This window comes from Haliotis rufescens, unplaced genomic scaffold (genome assembly GCF_023055435.1).
Source record: "Haliotis rufescens isolate VD_foot unplaced genomic scaffold, xgHalRufe1.0.p SCAF_81, whole genome shotgun sequence".
Taxonomy (NCBI): Eukaryota; Metazoa; Mollusca; class Gastropoda; order Lepetellida; family Haliotidae; genus Haliotis; species Haliotis rufescens.
The window spans coordinates 580,696-602,102 of NW_025964374.1; the positions used below are offsets into that span (position 1 = coordinate 580,696).

Sequence of the window (21,407 nt, forward strand, 5' to 3'; positions counted from 1 at the left end):
ATTAATTAGACCGTTCACTACGTTAACAGATCGTTATTATAACAGAAACAAACGTATTTTTTTCATGTAAATCTAAAATGATATTATTTGTTATTAATTGTCCGGTGAATTAAACAATTTAAATTGAAACAATTCATAATTCATCATATTATGAATACGTAAACTTGTAATGTGTGTGAAAAGTCGTACTAAAATACGCTATTTGAAGGGGGCGTGGCCTAAATGCAAATGTCCGATTGGGATTTTAAATTTTCCGGACCCCTGGTATGAAGGACAATTCTAATCTGTTCTAAGCAGAACCCCGCAACATGCTAGCATCCCCAAAACTAGAGGGACAGTTTTGGATTGGATTGATTTCCTGTTAGGCAATTTTCAGGCTGGCTGGTCAGATCGGAATCAGTATTGGCTATCTGTCCATCTCCCACTATGATATAATGGTATAATTTGTCACTACTGTCCTCTGTAATCGAATCATGAGGGTGCCACCACCCTCACTTTCAGTGCCATGGATGCCGAGCTCTGTATCTTGGCATTCTGGATGCCGTAGTGCAGTACACTGGATGCCATAGTGCAGTACACTGGATGCCGTAGTGCAGTACACTGAGTGCCGTAGTGCAGTACACTGAGTGCCGTAGTGCAGTACACTGGATGCCGTAGTGCAGTACACTGGATGCCGTAGTGCAGTACACTACATGCCGTAGCGTAGTACACTGGATGCCGCAGTGCAGTACCCTGGATGCCATAGTGCAGTACACTGGATGCCATAGTGCAGTACACTGGATGCCGTAGTGCAGTACACTGGATGCCGTAGTGCAGTACACTGGATGCCGTAGTGCAGTATACTGGATGCCATAGTGCAGTACACTGGATGCCGTAGTGCAGTACACTGGATGCCGTAGTGCAGTACACTGGATGCCGTAGTGCAGTATACTGGATGCCATAGTGCAGTACACTGGATGCCGTAGTGCAGTACACTGGATGCCGTAGTGCAGTACACTGGATGCCGTAGTGCAGTACCCTGGATGCCGTAGTGCAGTACCCTGGATGCCATAGTGCAGTACACTGTCTGCCATAGTGCAGTATACTGGATGCCGTAGTGCAGTATACTGGATGCCATAGTGCAGTACACTGGATGCCGTAGTGCAGTACCCTGGATGCCATAGTGCAGTACACTGGATGCCGTAGTGCAGTACACTGGATGCCATAGTGCAGTACACTGGATGCCGTAGGGCAGTACACTGGATGCCGTAGGGCAGTACACTGTCTGCCGTAGTGCAGTACACTGGATGCCGTAGTGCAGTACACTGGATGCCGTAGTGCAGTACCCTGGATGCCATAGTGCAGTACACTGGATGCCGTAGTGCAGTACACTGGATGCCGTAGGGCAGTACACTGGATGCCATAGTGCAGTACACTGGATGCCGTAGTGCAGTACACTGGATGCCGTAGTGCAGTACACTGTCTGCCGTAGTGCAGTACACTGGATGCCATAGTGCAGTACACTGGATTCCGTAGTGCAGTACACTGGATGCCGTAGTGCAGTACACTGGATGCCGTAGTGCAGTACACTGGATGCCATAGTGCAGTACACTACATGCCGTAGCGTAGTACACTGGATGCCGTAGTGCAGTACACTGTCTGCCATAGTGCAGTATACTGGATGCCGTATTGCAGTACACTGGATGCCGTAGTGCAGTACACTGGATGCCGTAGTGCAGTACACTGGATGCCGTATTGCAGTACACTGTCTGCCATAGTGCAGTATACTGGATGCCATAGTGCAGTACACTGGATGCCGTAGTGCAGTACACTGGATGCTGTAGTGCAGTACACTGGATGCCGTAGCGTAGTACACTGGATGCCGTATTGCAGTACACTGTCTGCCATAGTGCAGTACACTGGATGCCGTAGTGCAGTACACTGGATGCCGTATTGCAGTACACTGTCTGCCGTAGTGCAGTATACTGGATGCCATAGTGCAGTACACTGGATGCTGTAGTGCAGTTCACCGGATGCCGTAGTGCAGTACACTGAGTGCCGTAGTGCAGTACACTGGATGCCGTAGTGCAGTACACTGGATGCCGTAGTGCAGTACACTGGATGCCATATTGCAGTACACTGGATGCTGTAGTGCAGTACACTGGATGCCGTAGTGCAGTACACTGGATGCCGTAGGGCAGTACACTGGATGCTGTAGTGCAGTACACTGGATGCCGTAGTGCAGTACACTGGATGCCGTAGTGCAGTACTCTGGATGCCATATTGCAGTACACTGGATGCTGTAGTGCAGTACACTGGATGCCGTAGTGCAGTACACTGGATGCCGTAGGGCAGTACACTGGATGCTGTAGTGCAGTACACTGGATGCCGTAGTGCAGTACACTGGATGCCGTAGTGCAGTACAATGGATGCTGTCGTGCAGTACACTGGATGCTGTAGTGCAGTACACTGGATGCCGTAGTGCAGTACACTGGATGCCGTAGTGCAGTACACTGGATGCCGTAGTGCAGTAGACTGGATGCCGTAGTGCAGTAAACTGGATGCTGTAGGGCAGTATTCCGGATGCCGTAGTGCAGTAGACTGGATGCCGTAGTGCAGTACACTGGATGATGTAGTGCAGTACACAGGGCAGTACACTGGATGATGTAGTGCAGTATTCAGGATGCCGTAGTGCAGTACACTGGATCCCGTAGTGCAGTACACAGGGCAGTACACTGGATGCCGTAGTGCAGTACACTGGATGCCGTAGTGCAGTATTCCGGATATCGTAGTGCAGTAAACTGGATGCTGTAGTGCAGTACACTGGATGCCGTATTGCAGTACACTGTCTGCCATAGTGCAGTATACTGGATGCCATAGTGCAGTACACTGGATGCCGTAGTGCAGTATTCCGGATGCCGTAGTGCAGTACACTGGATGCCGTAGTGCAGTACACTGGATGCCGTAGTGCAGTATTCCGGATACCGTAGTGCAGTAAACTGGATGCTGTAGGGCAGTATTCCGGATGCCGTAGTGCAGTACACTGGATGCCGTAGTGCAGTACACTGGATGCCGTAGTGCAGTATTCCGGATACCGTAGTGCAGTACACTGGATGCTGTTGTGCAGTACACTGGATGCCGTAGTGCAGTACACTGGATGCCGTAGTGCAGTACACTGGATGCCGTTGTGCAGTACAAAGGGCAGTACACTGGATGTTGTAGGGCAGTACACTGGATGCCGTAGGGCAGTACACTGGATGCCGTAGTGCAGTACACAGGGCAGTACACTGGATGCTGTAGGGCAGTATTCCGGAAGCCGTAGCGCAGTACACTGGATGCCGTTGTGAAACATTTATTTGGTACATGGATGCCAATATTACAATGTTCAAATGTAGTTTTCAAATTCTTTTCTTGTAACAATTGTCAAGTCAAACAAATACTGTAAATCTTGTATGAATTTGGAGACGCATTAATTTCAAGATTTTACAGTAATAGCCCAAATGTTATGAACATGCATGGTCTTGCATTCTGTTGGAAATAATAGCTAAAATGGATAGCATTATCATTAAACAGCATGTTATCTGAAATGAGCGGGCCAAACTAACTTGATAATGCCCTCATATTGTCGCGCCCATTGTTAGGTGACTTTATAGGGATAGGTGACATCACATTCAATAGTGACGTCATCTGGTTGTATGATGTTTCCATATTTGTAAAAGTGGGTCAGTGACATCATCTGGTTATGTGACGTTTCCATATTTGTAAAAGTGGGTCAGTGACATTCGTTGTGGGTTGATTGCAGTAAATGTTTCAAAATGTTGTTTCTTTTTATTTGATAAACTCTATCCATTTTAGCTATTATCACGGTAATGCTATTTTTCAAGGCATTATAATTTGCAGAAGTCCTCAGTCTTTTCAACTGCCATCCTTCGTCGGGCAGATAATGGAAGACCTTGGGCTTCTGCAAATGATAATGCCCTGAAAAATAGCGTTACCCTTACAATACCAGTTAAATTTACTCATACCGAGTGTGTCCACTAATATGACTCAGGAGTTCTTAAATAGGATGCCACATAAATTAAGTAGTATGCCGGACGCCAAGAGAGGGCACCCTCACTCATGTATATGTCTTTGGTGGATAGCAATGCTTGGAAAACTGCAGAATGCCATTGCAAAATTGTCTTGCATCAACAATAAAATATGATACTAAAAATGATTTACCTGAATGTCATATGATCCAAATCTTATTGTGATACCTATATGATCACTGAGTTCACGTATCAGATCAGCACAATCAGAAATTGACCATATTACTATCAGGTTACGACCTGGAATTTTCATTTGAGGCAAATAGTATTTTGTGTTAATTTCTCAACTCTCAATTTGTCTATCATATAATCGTTAGTGTTATTGATGCCTAAAAACTAAGGGCGGTGGGGTAGCCTAATGGTAAAAGTGTTCGCTCGTCATGCCTAAGACCCGGGTTGGATTCCCCACATTGGTACAATGTGTGAAGCCCATTTCTGGTGTCCCCACCATGGTTTTACTAGAATATTGATAAAACGGCGTAAAACCATACTCACTCACATAAAAACTATTTCATAAAATTCCCTTAATGATAAGATCATGGTTTTCCATTGTGTGTGTGCTTATGTAATCAGACATGGCTGCAAGTCATTTGGCACTATATCATGGGGTGGTTCACTCACCACAACTCCCAAGTTCATTTTTTCACTTACTTTAATAAGTAAGTAACTTACGATAATTAAGTAAATATATTGAATCACTAGCCAAATTGAAATTCAAGTCGCCATGCCAATTCACACTACAAACATCTGTTGGCATGTAACTTTACCCATTATCGTGATGAATAAACAGTGATAAAAGATTATGTTAATTTGAAAATTATTCCATATTTATTTGCAAATGCCATTTCTTCTTTACCAATACAATAGGTAGTATTAAATTTCATCTACAGTCAATCCACATTTTTCTCATCTACTGCATGAAATTGTAGCGTAATCATGGTAATAGCATCATTTAGATATGGACGTTTTTTTGTCTGTGGCATAAATTGTACTCTCTACACTCTAGATTCTGTCTGTGGGAATCACTATGTGCTATAATATTCTCTCGGTTAAACTTCTGACTGCCATTTGCACAACACAATAATTATTTCCAGCAATTAATCACAAAACATTGTATCTGACAAATTGTCATATCACAACCAGTTAAATTCAGGCAACAATAACTCGTTAAATACACGACCCGTGAAGATCTTGGGTAGAATAGGTCTTCAGCAACCCATGCTTGCCGAGAGAGGCGACTAACGTGATCGGATGGTCAGGCTCGCTGACTTGGTTGAAGCATGTCATCGTATCCCAATTGCATGGATCAATGCTGATGGAAACTGGTCTTTTATTGTCAGTTAACGCCCTTGCCACAGGAAGATGGCTCTATGTCATCATACCTCAACGGTTTGTCTTGTCCAGACTTAATTATTTACAGGTCGCCATCGTATTGCTGGAATATTGCCAAGCACAGCATTAAACAAACGCTGTATCTTACCTTCATGTCAGAATGCTGAGATCTGTTGGTTCACATGCTCTTGATAAAATAATTTGTTCGCCGCCTGGGAGAGAAATAAATTTCTAAGCGGGAGAATAATATCCCGTATAGTATACCCTGCCACGAAGAAAACAGGCTGCACATGAATTTTTTAGCAGGACAATATCGCTTGTATACTGCTACGAAGCTTAAAGCTGAAAGTCACATGACGGAGTTCAAGTTAACCTCAGCTCGAACAGCTGTTCTATCAATTTTCAAGTTGTTTTGATTCTTTTACAATGCAAGATTGAGACATGTCAGCAAGATAAATTTGTTGTAGCAGTATCACTCAGGGTATGTGTGGTTTTACGTGGGATGAATAAAACCACATGTACCCCTCATGATACTACTTTAACTTATGTCTGTAGACCGACTCCATGGTATAGAGGCCTTAGAGCGGAAGGTCCGGGGTGCAATCCCCGACCGTATCATAATAAAAGATGTGAAAAGAGGGTACTTGTTGTTACCCTGCCTGGTACTGGGCATTAAGGTGCTCATTGGGGTGTTAATGTGAAAGTGTGGCATGGTATCTCAGTGGGCTAGCACTAACACACACACACTTTTCAGTCTTTGTAAATGTTTCCAATATCATTGCTTAGAATAATAACAACCAACAAGCACAGTGCTATTATATACTGTTTAACCGTCTCCGTGGTCTAGTGGTAGAGCGTCTGCCCGGAGAGCGGAAGGTCCGGGGTTCGATCCCCGGCCGCAGTACCAAAAGACGTTTAAAGATGGTACTTGTTGTTACCCTGTCTGGCGCTCGGCATTAAGGGGCTAAAACAAGGACTGGTCGGCTCAGAGTCAGTATACTGTGTCTGAGTGGGGTATTCATGTTAAACTGCGGCATGGTATCTCAGTGGGCTAGCACTATAAATCAGCATTAATCCGGACTAGTACAAGCAGCCACACAAACACACACACGTACATGCACATCGCTTTATAAGTGCAATAATCTTGGACGCGACGTTAAACCCAATTTCACCTCACCTATATACTGTTCTTGAATACATTACTGCCGTATTCAATGTAATAAGCACCATACCCCTATTTCTAATTTTGAGAGTTCCCTGGGCCCGTATTATGTTGAATACGGTATCCCTCTCTGTCCAAGCACTTCAATTTGTTGGGGTTTTTTGTGTGTTCTTTTTCAATTTATATTCATTAGCCTTTTTTTGGTTCATGATTAAATAAAGCACTGTAACTAAACATGCACGAACTGATCCTCACAAACATGTGTTACTTCAGCATACAAAACAATGTGCATATTCATCTTTATTGAAGAAAAAAACTTATTTTGTGTAAGTGTTTGTCTGTTCAGGAATAGGAATCCAAGCCTCTGTTGTGTAAGGAGGAAATGAAGTGAAATGTGTAGACATGGAATAACAAGTCCTGGGCCCACTTGCACAAAGCGATCTTACCGCTACGACTATTGTAAACCTATGTTAAAGTATGGGAGATCGATTTGTGCAAATGGGACCTTGAAAGTGTTAGGATTTAGTTGGTTTGTTTGTTGTTTAACGCCGCACTGACAGCACTATTCCAGCTATATGACGGCGGTCTGTAAATAATCAAGTCTGGACCAGACAGTCCAGTGATTGATATCATAAGCATCGATCCACGCATTTGGGATCGACGACATGCATCAACCAAGTCAGCGAGCTTGACCACCCGATCCTGTTAGTCGCCTCTTACAACGAGCATAGTCGCCTTAAAGTGTTGGGAGAAAAGAGAGAATGCTGAACTGAGACTGTCAAATTCTGTGAGAAAGGTGAAGAACAGTCAAACACTGTTGTGTCGAAGATGAACAGACTTTCATAAGTACATCAAGTTATCCGAGGTTCGACACAACCGAAAAATTATGAATAAAGAAGGAATTCTCAGGGACTAATTTTTACTACAAAACAACTGTAAGATGACTGTAACCGTGATTGTTGAAATGAGAGTGCTGGAAATCTGGGTCATTATTTGTGACATGACATGTTTTATGATTGGTTAAACTAGAACTTTTATCTATAGGTTCAGAGCTACCTGTGGTTATGTGTGGGAAACTTTTCCAAGAGTAACAAAAACACTAAAGGCTGTGAAAATAGTGAAATGAGTGCACCTTCATCTTCAGGATGTTAACCTGTTTTTGTTTTGGCCATTTTCATGAGTACGCCTCTTAATGTAGAGTTCGCTTGTCACGCCGAAGACCCGGGTTCGATTCCCGACATGGGTACAATGTGTGAAGCCCATTTCTGGTGTCCCCTGCGGTGATATTGCTGGAATATTGCTAAAAGCGGCGTAAACCATACTCACTCAACCATCTCAAACACAAGCATAATATGTACATACAAGACTTATATACTGCTTGAGGAAATTGAATTACGACGTATTCTGATTCTGTTCATATTACCATTTTAGTTGTCAACGTGGAAACCAACCCGTGAAGATTCCAGGGTAGAATAGGTCTTCAGCAACCCATACTTGCCGTAAAAGGCGAGTATGCTTGTCGTAAAAGGCGACTAACGGGATCTGGTGGTCAGGCTCGCTGACTGGGTTGATGCATGTCATCGATCCCAATTGCGTGGATTGTAGAATGTTCGAAAACAAATTTATGATTTCCTATCTGCATCTTTTAGTTCTCTTTGTCTCATTTGAGCCAGACATGTGATCGATGTGATCAACGTTAACATTTGTTAACATTTGTTAACATTTGTTTCATGTATGAAACACTGCTGCCATAAACCAACGTACCCACCCACCACCACCACCACCACCCACCCAGCCGCACACCTGCACACCCAAGTAGTTAGTGCAGCAGAGTGTGGAGTCATCCCACAGATGTCAACCTTACCTTGTCAGCTTGCTGACCATGCTGACGGGGTAACCTTTTTGGTCATGTGGACAGGGCGGACCGTGGTTCAAATACCATCACAGGCAGTGGAAATTTTATGTCCGTTACACCCCCCAACACACCCTTTTAATGTCATACTATACATGAATGGATGGATTAACTAGAACAAGTCACTTACTTTTAGACCGCCCTCGTACACTTTTCATCTACATGTTGTCATGGATGTGAGTGGTGCCTTATTGGCATAATTCTTATGCTTGATGTTAATACCTTGGGGCTTGTTTTAGGTAAATGAAACATGCACCTATTATTGACAAATACAACCAAATATTTATGTCTGAATGTAGTCCTGCACCATGACCGTGGAATATATTTATTTTATGAAAAAATAATAATCTAGAAATGCATACAAAAGCAAGTCTAGCCATCTCAAGCTAGCTCTATTCCAGCTGAAATCAGCATAGAGAATTGTTTTTATTTTTAGAGTCAAGAAGGATATTGTGTAATATAAGATTTCAGAGACTAAATGTTAGTCTAGTCTGAATGCACCAAGTGCATTTAAAAAAAATTCAAATGACATGTCTGATATTTTCAAGCACAAAATCCATATTTGAACACACTCAGTACTTTCATACATTCTTGTTCTTGATGTCTTCAAACTGTGGGTACTTCAAGATTATGTGTTAAAATTGCTACTATGATTGACAGCAGTGTCATTGATATACAGGCAACAGAGAAGGGTATGTTTCAACTTGGATAAATTAATGGGACCAGGTTTTCATGTCAACATAGACACTCTGTCACACCCTTGTGGGTGAGGTTTTGTCTGCGTGGACACTCTCTCACCCAGACACTCTCTCACACCCTTGTGGGGTGAGGTTTTGTCTGCATGGACACTCTCTCACCCAGACGCTCTCTCACAACCTTGTGGGATGAGGTTTTGTCTGCGTGGACACTCTCTCACCCAGACGCTCTCTCACACCCTTGTGGGATGAGGTTTTGTCTGCGTGGACACTCTCTCACCCAGACTCTCTCTCACACCCTTGTGGGATGAGGTTTTGTCTGCGTGGACACTCTCTCTCCCAGACGCTCTCTCACACCCTTGTGGGGTGAGGTTTTGTCTGCGTGGACACCCTCTCACCCAGACACTCTCTCACACCCTTGTGGGGTGACATTTTGTCTGCGTGGACACTCTCTCACCCAGACACTTTCTCACAACCTTGTGGGGTGAGGTTTTGTCTGCGTGGACGCTCTGTCACACACTTTTGGGGTGACATTTTGTCTGCGTGGACACCCTCTCACCCAGACACTCTCTCACACCCTTGTAGGATGAGGTTTTGTCTGCATGGACACTCTCTCACACCCTTGTGGGGTGAGATTTTGTCTGTGTGGACACTCTCTCACCCAGACACTCTCTCACACCCTTGTGGGGTGAGGTTTTGTCTGCTTGGACACTCTGTCACCCAGACACTCTGTCACACCCTTGTGGGGTGAGGTTTTGTCTGCGTGGACACTCTGTCACATCCTTTTGGGGTGACATTTTGTCTGCGTGGACACCCTCTCACCCAGACACTCTCTCACACCCTTGTGGGATGAGGTTTTGTCTGCATGGACACTCTCTCACACCCTTGTGGGGTGAGATTTTGTCTGCATGGACACTCTCTCACCCAGACACTCTGTCACAGCCTTGTGGGGTGAGGTTTTAACAGGGTCGAAGCCCTCACAACAAGATACTCATTCATGAAAGTGATATTCCCTTGTATCAAGACAAGAAACAAAAAAAATGTTTTTTAACCCCTTTCGGTAATTATTCCATTGTAAATGTATGAAAAGTATGAAGCTGTCAATAGTGCTCTCAGGAAATTCTTTTAAATTCAACTAGTGGTTCAAATGACACTCATATGAATTTAATGATGTTTTTGTTTATTTTCAGATCTTCAACATGTTTCAAGTTGTTAGGACAACACAATCTCTGTGCCGGCAGCAGACGTACTGTGTTTTGTGTGGACAACGGTCCAAACTGACCTACACCAACGGTCAGCTGCCCAAGTGTTTGTCGGTCAGTTCAGTGCAGAAACTCAATGCCGGCCAGCGGTCAGACTTGCCTAAAGCAAAGACAGTTGTGGTGAAGCTTGGCAGTGCGGTAATAACTCGCGAGGATGAATGCGGGATAGCGCTTGGAAGACTGGCCTCAATCGTAGAACAGGTGATGAGGTCAAACAAAAAATTGTGTTTCAGGTAACATGGACCCATTCTTGACAAAAATGGGTCGTTCGGTCGGTTCTGTTCTGTTTTTTATTCATGTATTCAATTGACATGTGAAGATTCGGGGTAGAATAGGCCTTCAGCAACCCATGCTTGCCGTAAAAGGTGGCTATACTTGTCGTAAGGGGCGACTAATGGGATCGGGTGGTCAGGCTCACTGACTTTGTTGATACATGTCATAGTATCCCAATTGCGTGGATCGATGCTCATGATGTCAATCACTGGGTTGTCCAGTCCAGACTTGATTATTTACAGACCGCCGTCATATAGCTGGAATATTGCTGAGTGCGGTGTAAAACAACAGAAAAACAAACAAACAAACATTTATTAGATTCACAGATGGCATGTAACTGATGTTAGTTGCAATGTTGAATTTGTAGGTCAAAGTAGCTACACAGTGATAGTATGTGGATACATGCACCTTTGTTACACATATTAACTATGGGTTCATTGATGGATGTTTTCAGCTGTTGTTTGCTTGGGGAAGCTGAATCACTACCCTACCTGTACATAGACTGATTGAAAATCTAGTGGGTTGTCTACATCACAGCAATCAGTCATTAACTGAGTCAGAAACGATATAGCAAGGTCACAATACAACACGTATAATAATACACAGGTAGCGATACGATACATATCGTGATACCCATATTTACTTGAAATTGTGTGGAAACTTCTTATGATTAATATTTCAGAGCAGGTTCAATTGGAAAAGCTAGCTGTAGACACATGTTCATTGTGGCTATTTTCAGTCGTGAACTTGAAACGCTTATTACAACACATTTGTGATATTTGACTGACAAAATGCTGAGTTCATTAAACGAGTACTAAGTAAGTAGTTTTAGCAATTATATGGTCGTATCGTGTATTGTATCGTTGCATGTAAACTCATGATGCACCTGTGCACCGATGTATCATTTCCCCCTTATTAACTAACCACTGGCTGATGGCAGTAGTCCATGTTGCCAGGGTATTTCCTCAGCCGTGTAGCCTCCCCCGTGATATTGCTAAAATATAGCCAAGCGCCACTCACTCACTCACTCACTCACTCACTCGCCTCAAAACAAGCATGGGTAACTGGGGACCAATCTTCTTACCCAAAATTCTGCTGTAGCATGGATTAGGTTTAGGTATGTCATGGTCACACTATCGTTCACCTGCTCCTGGTGGTCGAAGGAGAAAGTCATGAGAGAAAACAAAAATCACGAAAAGCATCAATGCCTTTATGAAATAAATTTAGTACAGTGATCCTCGTGACAGTGCTACATTTGGGGTCCAAATAATTAATGAGTGTTTTAGATGATGAGCGGTTTAACCGAAATGGAGTCGTAGAGGGAAATAATTAACACAACAGTACATGCTTAGCCTCCCGAATGCAACCTACACCTCATGTTGCATATACAGTAGAACACAGATATAACGAACACGGATAGAGTGAACACGGATAGAGCGAACACGGATAGAGCGAACAAACTGATACAACGAACTGTTAAAAAAAAACCGATTTATCTCCTATATATTATATATATCATTTACGTACATAACGAACTCTCTACAGCGAAGTAACGGATATAGCGAACTGATATCTGATCACCGACAAGGCCCATCTACCACTAAATAGTGACGCATATAGCACACTGAGAAATTTCACTCAGTGTCAAGTGTCATGGACATTTCGACCTTCTTAAACTTGCATTATGTTAATCTTACATGTCCATGTAGTTTGGACCAATCTTGTCTGTAAAACAATCATTGATCCTAGATTTGGATCAAAATGTTTTGAAGTTGTATCATTGGGTACTTTTTAACTGAATCACCGGTAGATGCGTGAGGAAACGTGTATTGCGTTTTGCTTTAGCCACGATGGCGGACACTTCCGAGCGAAAATGTATATAACGAACAAAGCATATAACGAACTGGTTTCTCTGGTCCCTTGTAGTTCGTTATATCCGTGTTCTACTGTATATCAGAGTTTGACTATAAAATATTGTGCATTATGTGCAGTGAATAACTATTTCATTTCGATTCAGCGAATGCAGGTGAACGATCAGGTACATAACAAACTTGATCAATAGAAATTTGAAAATTGAGATAAAACATCACTAGACATGATGTTTACCATTTAAGTTGTATTTCCTGCTTCCTCGTTTCAAGGCATCAATAGCGGTAGTCTGATCATGGTTGCTGTATTTACCATATTCGACGTAACAAGCACCCGCTCTAATAAGCGCCCATGGCAAAATTTGCTAATATATTGGCTCGTGAACATTCCCAATTAGCACCCTTTCCGATTGATCAATGTACACAATACTTATTTATTTGCGTATAATACACATTCATGTGTTATATGCACCCTTAATTATGGGCAATTAAATTCTGGAAAAATATATCTGTAGTACATAAACATTTCAGGCTGTCAGCATAAACCAGGGAAACTCTGTTTTTTTTCAACAAAATAATATTCTAATAAGAGCCCCCTATTTCTAATTCTGATAGCACCTTGGGCGCTTATTACGTCGAATACGGTAATATCAATGAGTAGGGGCAATTTGATGATCAGTTCACACATTATTTCTCCAAAATTAATGTGAACAATATTGAATGAAATTTTAAATCATAAAATATTACAAACCTAGGTCCAATATACAATAAACACATTTTCATAACCAGATAGGGGGCACGGGTGGCCCAGTCGTCTAAGGCGCCGCGATTCACTGTGCAGAGTTGCGTCCCTTGGGCACGCCAGAAACCTATGATTGTGGGTTCGAATCCTGGTTCGCCCCGATTATGTTTCTAGGTTTGTCAGCACCATACCCGTGCTCGTGGGTTTCACCGAAGTGGTAAACGTCTGAGACCTGCATCACTCCGGGCTTTCCTCCCACATTAAGCTGACACGCCGCGATATAACTGGAATACTGTTAAAAGCGGCGTAAAACCCAACTCACTCACTCACTCATAACCAGATAGTGTAATAATAAGATTAAAATTAAACGTGCTTGCGGTGATCATAGTGAAAAGTAGTTTAATTTGGCTTCTGTTGTTTTGGGAGGGTTAGGTGTCCCAGGATGATGATGATAGGCTGGTGAAAATGCACTGACAGATCCAGAGGGGGTTGCAGGGATGCACGCCCCAAATCACTGGATTGTCTGGTCCAGACTCAATTATTTACAGACCGCCGTCATATAGCTGGAATATTGCTGTGTGCAGCGTTAAGCAACAAGCAAACAAACATGGACGGCGAGACAGAGTTTTGACCAATTTGACTTGTTTGCCAGTTACGACGGGGCTGGTCATAGCCATAGCAGCCATTGGAGGCAAAGACAAGGTTCATCAGCACTTCCGTAATGGTTCATTTATAGATGTAACTAATAAACATTCGGAGGATGCTCTCACTGCCTGTTGGTATTTTTAGTGTCACATGCCATAAGTTATAAAAAGTAGACACTTGTGTGCAGCGTTAAGCAACAAGCAAACAAAACAGCACACCCATAGTTTCAGACACCTTACATGTTACCTGTGTACCATGCCTAGACTCTTTTTCAAATTCCTGGATCGGCCTGTGAGATACAATACTTGTTTGGGGTAGGGGAACTCAAAGTTCAATACGTTTTCTGTACACTGACTGCAATACACTGAACCAGATGCCAACACAGAAAGACTATGGAAGATTTAAGCTGTGATTGGACATCTGTTGTAGACAGCTTGTTTACTGATATGTAGTCTCAGTGGAATATCCCCATTGATTAAAGTGGTAAACATCTAAGAAGAGGAAAAACAGTTTGTCAAACTTGTCTCCCAAAATTTTAAGTACAATTTTAATAAACCCATGTGTTACCAAAGTTGTTAATGTCTCAGACCTGCATGACTTTGAGCTTTCCGCCAACATTAAGCTGACACATCGTGATGTAACTGGAATACTGCGGTGTGAAACCTTACTCACTCACTCACTCACTCACTCACTCACTCACTCACTCACTCACTCACTCACTCATGTCACATTAAAGAATATCACACCCCATATTTCGCTCATGTCACATAAAGAATATCACACTCAATATTTTTAGTTTGTGTACAAATACACATGTAACATTCACAATAACAAATAGTACGATAATGCTCGTAAATACTCAACGTGGCCTCCTCCTGCATACTTGTATTTTTATACAGATCTTTGTTTACTGATTTTTTCGCAGGCATCACATGAATATATGAACTCTATAATGAACTCTGGATAATGCACAAAAGTGCAATGTATTGATTATTGGAATTTGGACATTGTCATTGTTGGGACTTTATGCATGGGACAAACCTTTGGCCTACATGAACAGAATAATAATAATGATGATGAAGATATGCATGGGACACACCGCATACATGAACAGATTAACAATAATAATAATAATATTGGATAAAATAAATAAATAATAATAATGGCTTCTCTTGCACCATATCAACCATGAGTGCAAGCTCATAGGACTACTGGGGCAGTTGGGTAGCCTAGTGGTTAAAGCGGCCGCTCGTTACGCCGAAGACCCGGGTTTGATTCTCGACATGGGTACAATTTCTGGTGTCCCCCACTGTGATATTGCTGGAATATTGCTAAAAGCAGCATGAAACCATACTCATTCACTCACTAATAGGACTCCTAAAGAATAGTTGGGAATTAGAAGTTGGAGAGATGGGTTGTCAGGACTGATTTGAAACAGGCTGCTTGATGTTGGCAGGGAGAGAATTCCAAAGTATACCTGCTACATATAGGTGAATGTTTAAGTTTTCTCTCCATCTCTGTCAGATGGAAATAAAAGCTGAAACATACCATGAAAATCTTTTTCAGAAATGTCATTGGTTTAAAACAAGCAATAGACAATATAAAATATATTGATTACCCTATAAATATATATATACCATGAGAGAAATTTCATGCGAGTATAGAGTCAATTTCTCAAAAATATATCTGCACCATGTGATCTATGTGTAACTTTAACCTCAGGGCCATTTTTTTTTCAGTACATTCAGACCCATGATGGTACTTAATGTAGGTCACAAGAGTGTCACATCGAGTCACTTCCTGACCGCCTGATAATGCAATGATCCCCCAGCGGTGACCTGCATACACTTGTATGCTATGGTTACTGTAGACTTCTTATCATGGCCTGGGAATAGATAACACTTGGCCACATGACAGCATTCCCATAGGTCTCACACACACACACAGACAGTTATAAGAAAGTATCCAATATGTTTGCTCTAGACTACTACACAACAAAATCAAAAGATAAACTCAGACACACCTTTTATGCTTGTTCAAGTAAATTTATTTTTTTTAACACCACCCTCTAGCCATCAAAAGACCTGTGAAAATCCGGGGCAGAATAGGTCTTCAGCAACCCATGCTTGCCGTAAAAGGCGACTATGCTTGTCATAAGAGGCGACTAACGTGATCAGGTGGTCAGGCTCGCTGACTTGGTTGATGCATGTCATCGTATCCCAATTGCGTGGATCAATGCGCATGATATCAATCACTGGATTGTCTGGTCCAGACTCGATTATTTACAAACTGCCATCATACAGCTGGAATATTGCTGAGTGCAGCGTTAAACAACAAACAAACAAAACAAATCTAGTCATCAAACAGTCCCTGAACCATATTATTATTTTCCCTTCCTCCCAGCCCTTAGTGTAACGCTAAGGCCCTAGAGAGAGTTTCTGCAGACTGAGTTTGGCCGTAATGAAAGTGTTAAACTACTGATCAGAAGAGCTGCTGCCTTGCCATTGGTTCCTCTCGCCCACATAGATGATGTTTGGCTCAACGCACTCAACGACGCCCCTCTCCATGATGCCAGAGTTCTCCGATTTACTGACTATGTGACTGATATTTTTGTGGAGGGCGTTCATGGATGAAGCACCTGGAATCACCACGACACCGTCGTCCCAAGAACGACCAACGACGTAGAGGGCTGGCACTTCAAGCTCACCTCCATCATGGGCAGTCCCCACCCCAACATCTACAGAATTATTGACTTTTTTAAGACAGAACAAGCCTACACCGAGGCCCATATCCTGCAGCTTGTAGGTGGGGGTATGCTTAGGCCCAGGAGATCTAAGTATCAACATCTTGAGACCAGACTTGATGCAGAAAAGAGACACTTACGTGAGGGAAGAAAGTCAGCAATTGAATTTGCAGATGCTGTGGCCCATTTTGTACGTTTGTGATGATCATGAAATGTCATGTCATGCTGGTTTATTATAAATTGTTGAGTTGTATTTTAAATTTGATGTTGAGACATTATAAACTGTATAGAATATTAATTGTGAAATTCAATCATGTTCATGTGCTGTGATATGGAAATCATGTGAAATCAAATACGATGTAAATAAAAAAATCCATGACTACATGTTTGTTCATACTCCTATTCATTGAAATCATAGTGTGTCTAATGAGCGTCGGTCACCCCTAAAAAGACAGAGGGACATACCCACAGGTGTCAATCCATTAATCCCTGTGTAGTTCTAAGTTTTCCAATGTTGGGGAAACCGGGAGTACACCTCTGCAGGTTCTGAATCTCCCATCTTACTGGGGCTCCTTTTTAATTAAAATGGGGTCACGGGTGGCCGAGTCGTCTAAGGCGCCGCGATTCGCTGTGCAGAGTTGTGTCCCTTGGGCAGGCCAGAAACCTACGATTGTGGGTTCGAATCCCGGTTCGCCCCAATTATGTTTCTAGGTTTGACAGCACCATACCCGTGCTCGTGGGTTTCACCGAAGTGGTAAACGTCTGAGACCTGCATCACTTCGGGCTTTCATCCCACATTAAGCTGACACGCCGCGATATGACTGGAATACTGTTAAAAGCTGCGTTACACCCAACTCACTCATTTTAATTAAAATGGATGTATTTGTTTCTATCAAAATTATATAAATTTTCAGGGAGTAAGCATTAATTATTCTAATGACCCACTGCCACTTAAATTGACCTACAAACTACCTACATCACATGCTTTTCTCCCACATAAAGCTGACATGCATTAATATAACGGAAATAATGTTCCAAGCAGTGTTAAACCAAATGGATGTACTCACAATCTTTACACATTATTAACTGCTTATGCTGTAATACAGTTACACAAGTTATTGGGCTGGGACAGGTAACTCGGGTGCTCGGCTCAGATGGGTCCTGAGTAGGGCCAGGGTACCCCCATGACTACCCGGACCCGTGGTTAGTCATTTGATATACTGTTTATTGACATTAACAATAAAACTCCATGGTTACACTACAAGTGGCTATTATTCACATTTCTTTCTGAAAATGCAAGCATTCTTTCTGACTTTTATATGTTCAAGTAAGGATAAAGCGTCTGTCAACTTCAGTGTATGCAGATCATTTTATACGTGTGTCTAAATAGTTTTTGCCAGGGCCGCAGTAAAAGAATTCCCATTCTGACATTTTGTCCCCAACTCTAAGACCTATAGCGGGTGCCCGGGTAGGGCCAGGAAATCCAATGTGTAACAAAGGTGAAGCATTTAGAATGGTTCAGAATTATAGCCCTCGAATGCTACTAGACAATGAGGACTACCATTATTGCATTTTTACATGTCCTCCTCACAATTTAGAAGTCTCGGGCCAGCAGTCCCGTAAATTTCAAAGGTATTGGCCTTAAAAACAGGTTTTTACTGTTATTCCAGGTTTCGGAGCTACAGAACCAGGGGAGACAAATGCTGATGGTGACGAGCGGTGCTGTTGCCTTCGGCAAGCAGAAACTACAGCAGGAGATCATCATGTCGATGAGCATGAGGGAAACCCTCGTCAAACGGGAAAACATTCGAGTGAGTCTAGGTTTTTTATTTTTTATTTGATTTGTTGTTTAACGCCGCACTCAGCAATATTCCAGCTATATGACGGCGGTCTGTAAATAATCGAGTCTGGACCAGACAATCCAGTGATTAATATCATGATCATCGATCCACGCAATTGGGATCGATGACATGCATCAACCAAGACAGCGAGCCTGACCACCCGATCCCGTTAGTCGCCTTTTACGACAAGCATAGTCACCTTTTATGGCAAGCATGGGTTGCTGAAGACCTATTCTACCCCGGATCTTCAGGGGTCGTGAGTCCAGGTGGCCGAGATTGACTTTGCTGTTATGATCTGAAGATGACTCAAAAGGAAATATGTCTGAATTTGGTATTGTTGTAAGTCCAAAACATACAAGTTTGAAATGAAAATGTTTACGATGGGCCCCAAAGGATGGTAACTCTTTGAAATGTTATGAGCGATGGCGCCCTGCTCAGTTTACTGTGTGACAACTTGTGATACATACTGATCGATACAGCCAAGCTTCATCAGTTCCCTCTTTACTACATTCAACGGTTGGGTTACTATTGAATTTCTGACACCAGAACATATTTTGATTGTTAGTTTAAAATATCAACTTATAAATATATTCGAAGTGATTTTTTGCTATTTAATTGGCTATTATTTAGATTAACCAAGAAATATTTAGGCCGGGCTATTAACGGCATACTGTATCCTGATTGGCTGATAATAGAATGGGCGGGCTTGTGTTGCATTATTGTGCTGAACAATGTCACTGATTAGTACTGTTGTCTACAGTTTTTTTTGTGTTAATGATTAAATAAGCAGTCTGAAGTTAGTTGTTGAGAAGGTTTTTTTATAAGAATTGACTACAATGTTTTTTCATTTATGGAGTTAGGCAACATGTGTTTTTATTTCTTGGTTTACAGATTTCAAAATCATTAAAAAAATAAGGTAGGCAAATTTAAAATAAAAACAAACAAAATAGTTGGATTTTTTATACTTGACTTTTGTCCCAAAAGTAAAACAACTCAAGTATTCAAAAACATTTTATTATATCCCTGGCACAATATTCACTACTGTGCTCTGCGTTGACACACTTTGATGTAATTGGAGAAGGATCCCAGCAAAAAATATCAGTGACTTGCTTTACACTCAATGAGGAAGCGAAATCATTTTTGTTTGAACTTATCATGCATTTTTTAATGTAAAGATTGGCGGCATTAAAAAGGAGTAATTTGTATTTTTTTTCAACATTAGGACTTTTAAAGAGCGGCGCATCCATAAACCAAATTAAAATTATGTTGACTTATAAACGTAACAAACGCTGCACGAATTTACTCTGTATTCACACCATATTTTACATTCATACCTCAATAAACACAGAAAATATTGAAGTCAATGTTAATTGATTATACCAATTACAGTATCAGTAAAGGTTGCTGCAATGTCTCTGATTTTGCCAGGGTCAGCCAATCCTGGAGCCGAGGGCGTGTGCCGCGGCGGGACAGAGTGGTCTCATGTCGCTGTATGAAGCCATGTTTATGCAGTATGGAGTGCGGACAGCACAGGTCCTGGTGACGAAGCCCGACTTCTACAATGATGAGAGCCGCAAGAACCTCCGGAGTACGCTGAATGAGCTTCTGAAGCTGAACATCATCCCCATACTGAACGCTAACGATGCAGTCGCGCCGCCTCCTGAACCAGACAAGGATCTGGCGGGGGTACGTCATCCTCCACATGTGCGTGCTAGCAGCCCTTCTAACATCACTAACACAACATTCACTTCATGAACTTCCCTAACCTCACTCACACAACATTCTCTTCATGAACTTCCCTAACCTCACTCACACAACGTTCACTTCATGAATATCCCTAACCTCACTCACACAACGTTCTCTTCATGAACTTCCCTCACCACACTCACACAACATTCACTTCATGAATATCCCTAACCTCACTCACACAACGTTCTCTTCATGAACTTCCCTAACCTCACTGACACAACATTCACTTCATGAACTTCCCTAACCTCACTCACACAACATTCACTTCATGAACTTCCCGAACCTCACTCACACAACGTTCTCTTCATGAACTTCCCTAACCTCACTCACCCAACGTTCTCTTCATGAACTTCCCTAACCTCACTCACACAACATTCACTTCATGAACTTCCCTAACCTCACTCACACAACATTCACTTCATGAACTTCCCTAACCTCACTCACACAACATTCACCTCATGAACACCCCTAACCTCACTCACACAACATTCACTTCATGAACTTCCCTAACCTCACTCACACAACATTCACTTCATGAACTTCCCTAACCTCACTCACACAACATTCACCTCATGAACATCCCTAACCTCACTCACACAACATTCACTTCATGAACTTCCCTAACCTAACTCACACAACATTCACTTCATGAACTTCCCTAACCTCACTCACACAACATTCACTTCATGAACATCCCTAACCTCACTCACACAACGTTCTCTTCATGAACTTCCCTAACCTCACTCACACAACATTCACTTCATGAATATCCCTAACCTCACTCACACAACATTCACTTCATGAACATCCCTAACCTCACTGACACAACATTTGCTTCATGAACATCCCTAACCTCACTCACACAACATTCACTTCATGAACATCCCTAACCTCACTCACACAACATTCACTTCATGAACATCCCTTACCTCACTCACACAACATTCACTTCATGAACATCCCTAACCTCACTCACACAACGTTCACTTCATTAACATTTCTAACCTCAGGTTCAACTCCCTTCCCATCTTCCTGACGCAAGAGCGTTAACTGAAGTCCAGTTTCCACCCTTGCCGAAATAAGCTGCTATTCTGGAATTACATTTTGGCTTAGTCC

General features: G+C 42.3%; 1 protein-coding gene across 2 annotated transcripts in view; it reads left to right on the top strand.

The window, feature by feature from the left end:
• The window catches only part of LOC124142052 (delta-1-pyrroline-5-carboxylate synthase-like), a 56,150-nt gene that overhangs the window by 5,643 nt on the left and 29,100 nt on the right, over nt 1–21,407 (top strand). The window contains exons 2-4 of one of the 2 annotated variants that reach the window (XM_048390086.1): nt 10,359–10,631; nt 18,372–18,512; nt 19,971–20,246. In XM_048390086.1, coding sequence (XP_048246043.1) covers nt 10,368–10,631; nt 18,372–18,512; nt 19,971–20,246 — 681 coding nt within the window. In that variant the 5' untranslated portion in view covers nt 10,359–10,367. The remainder of the gene's footprint in view (nt 1–10,358; nt 10,632–18,371; nt 18,513–19,970; nt 20,247–21,407) is intronic. The other variant, XM_048390087.1, reaches the window with a different exon arrangement.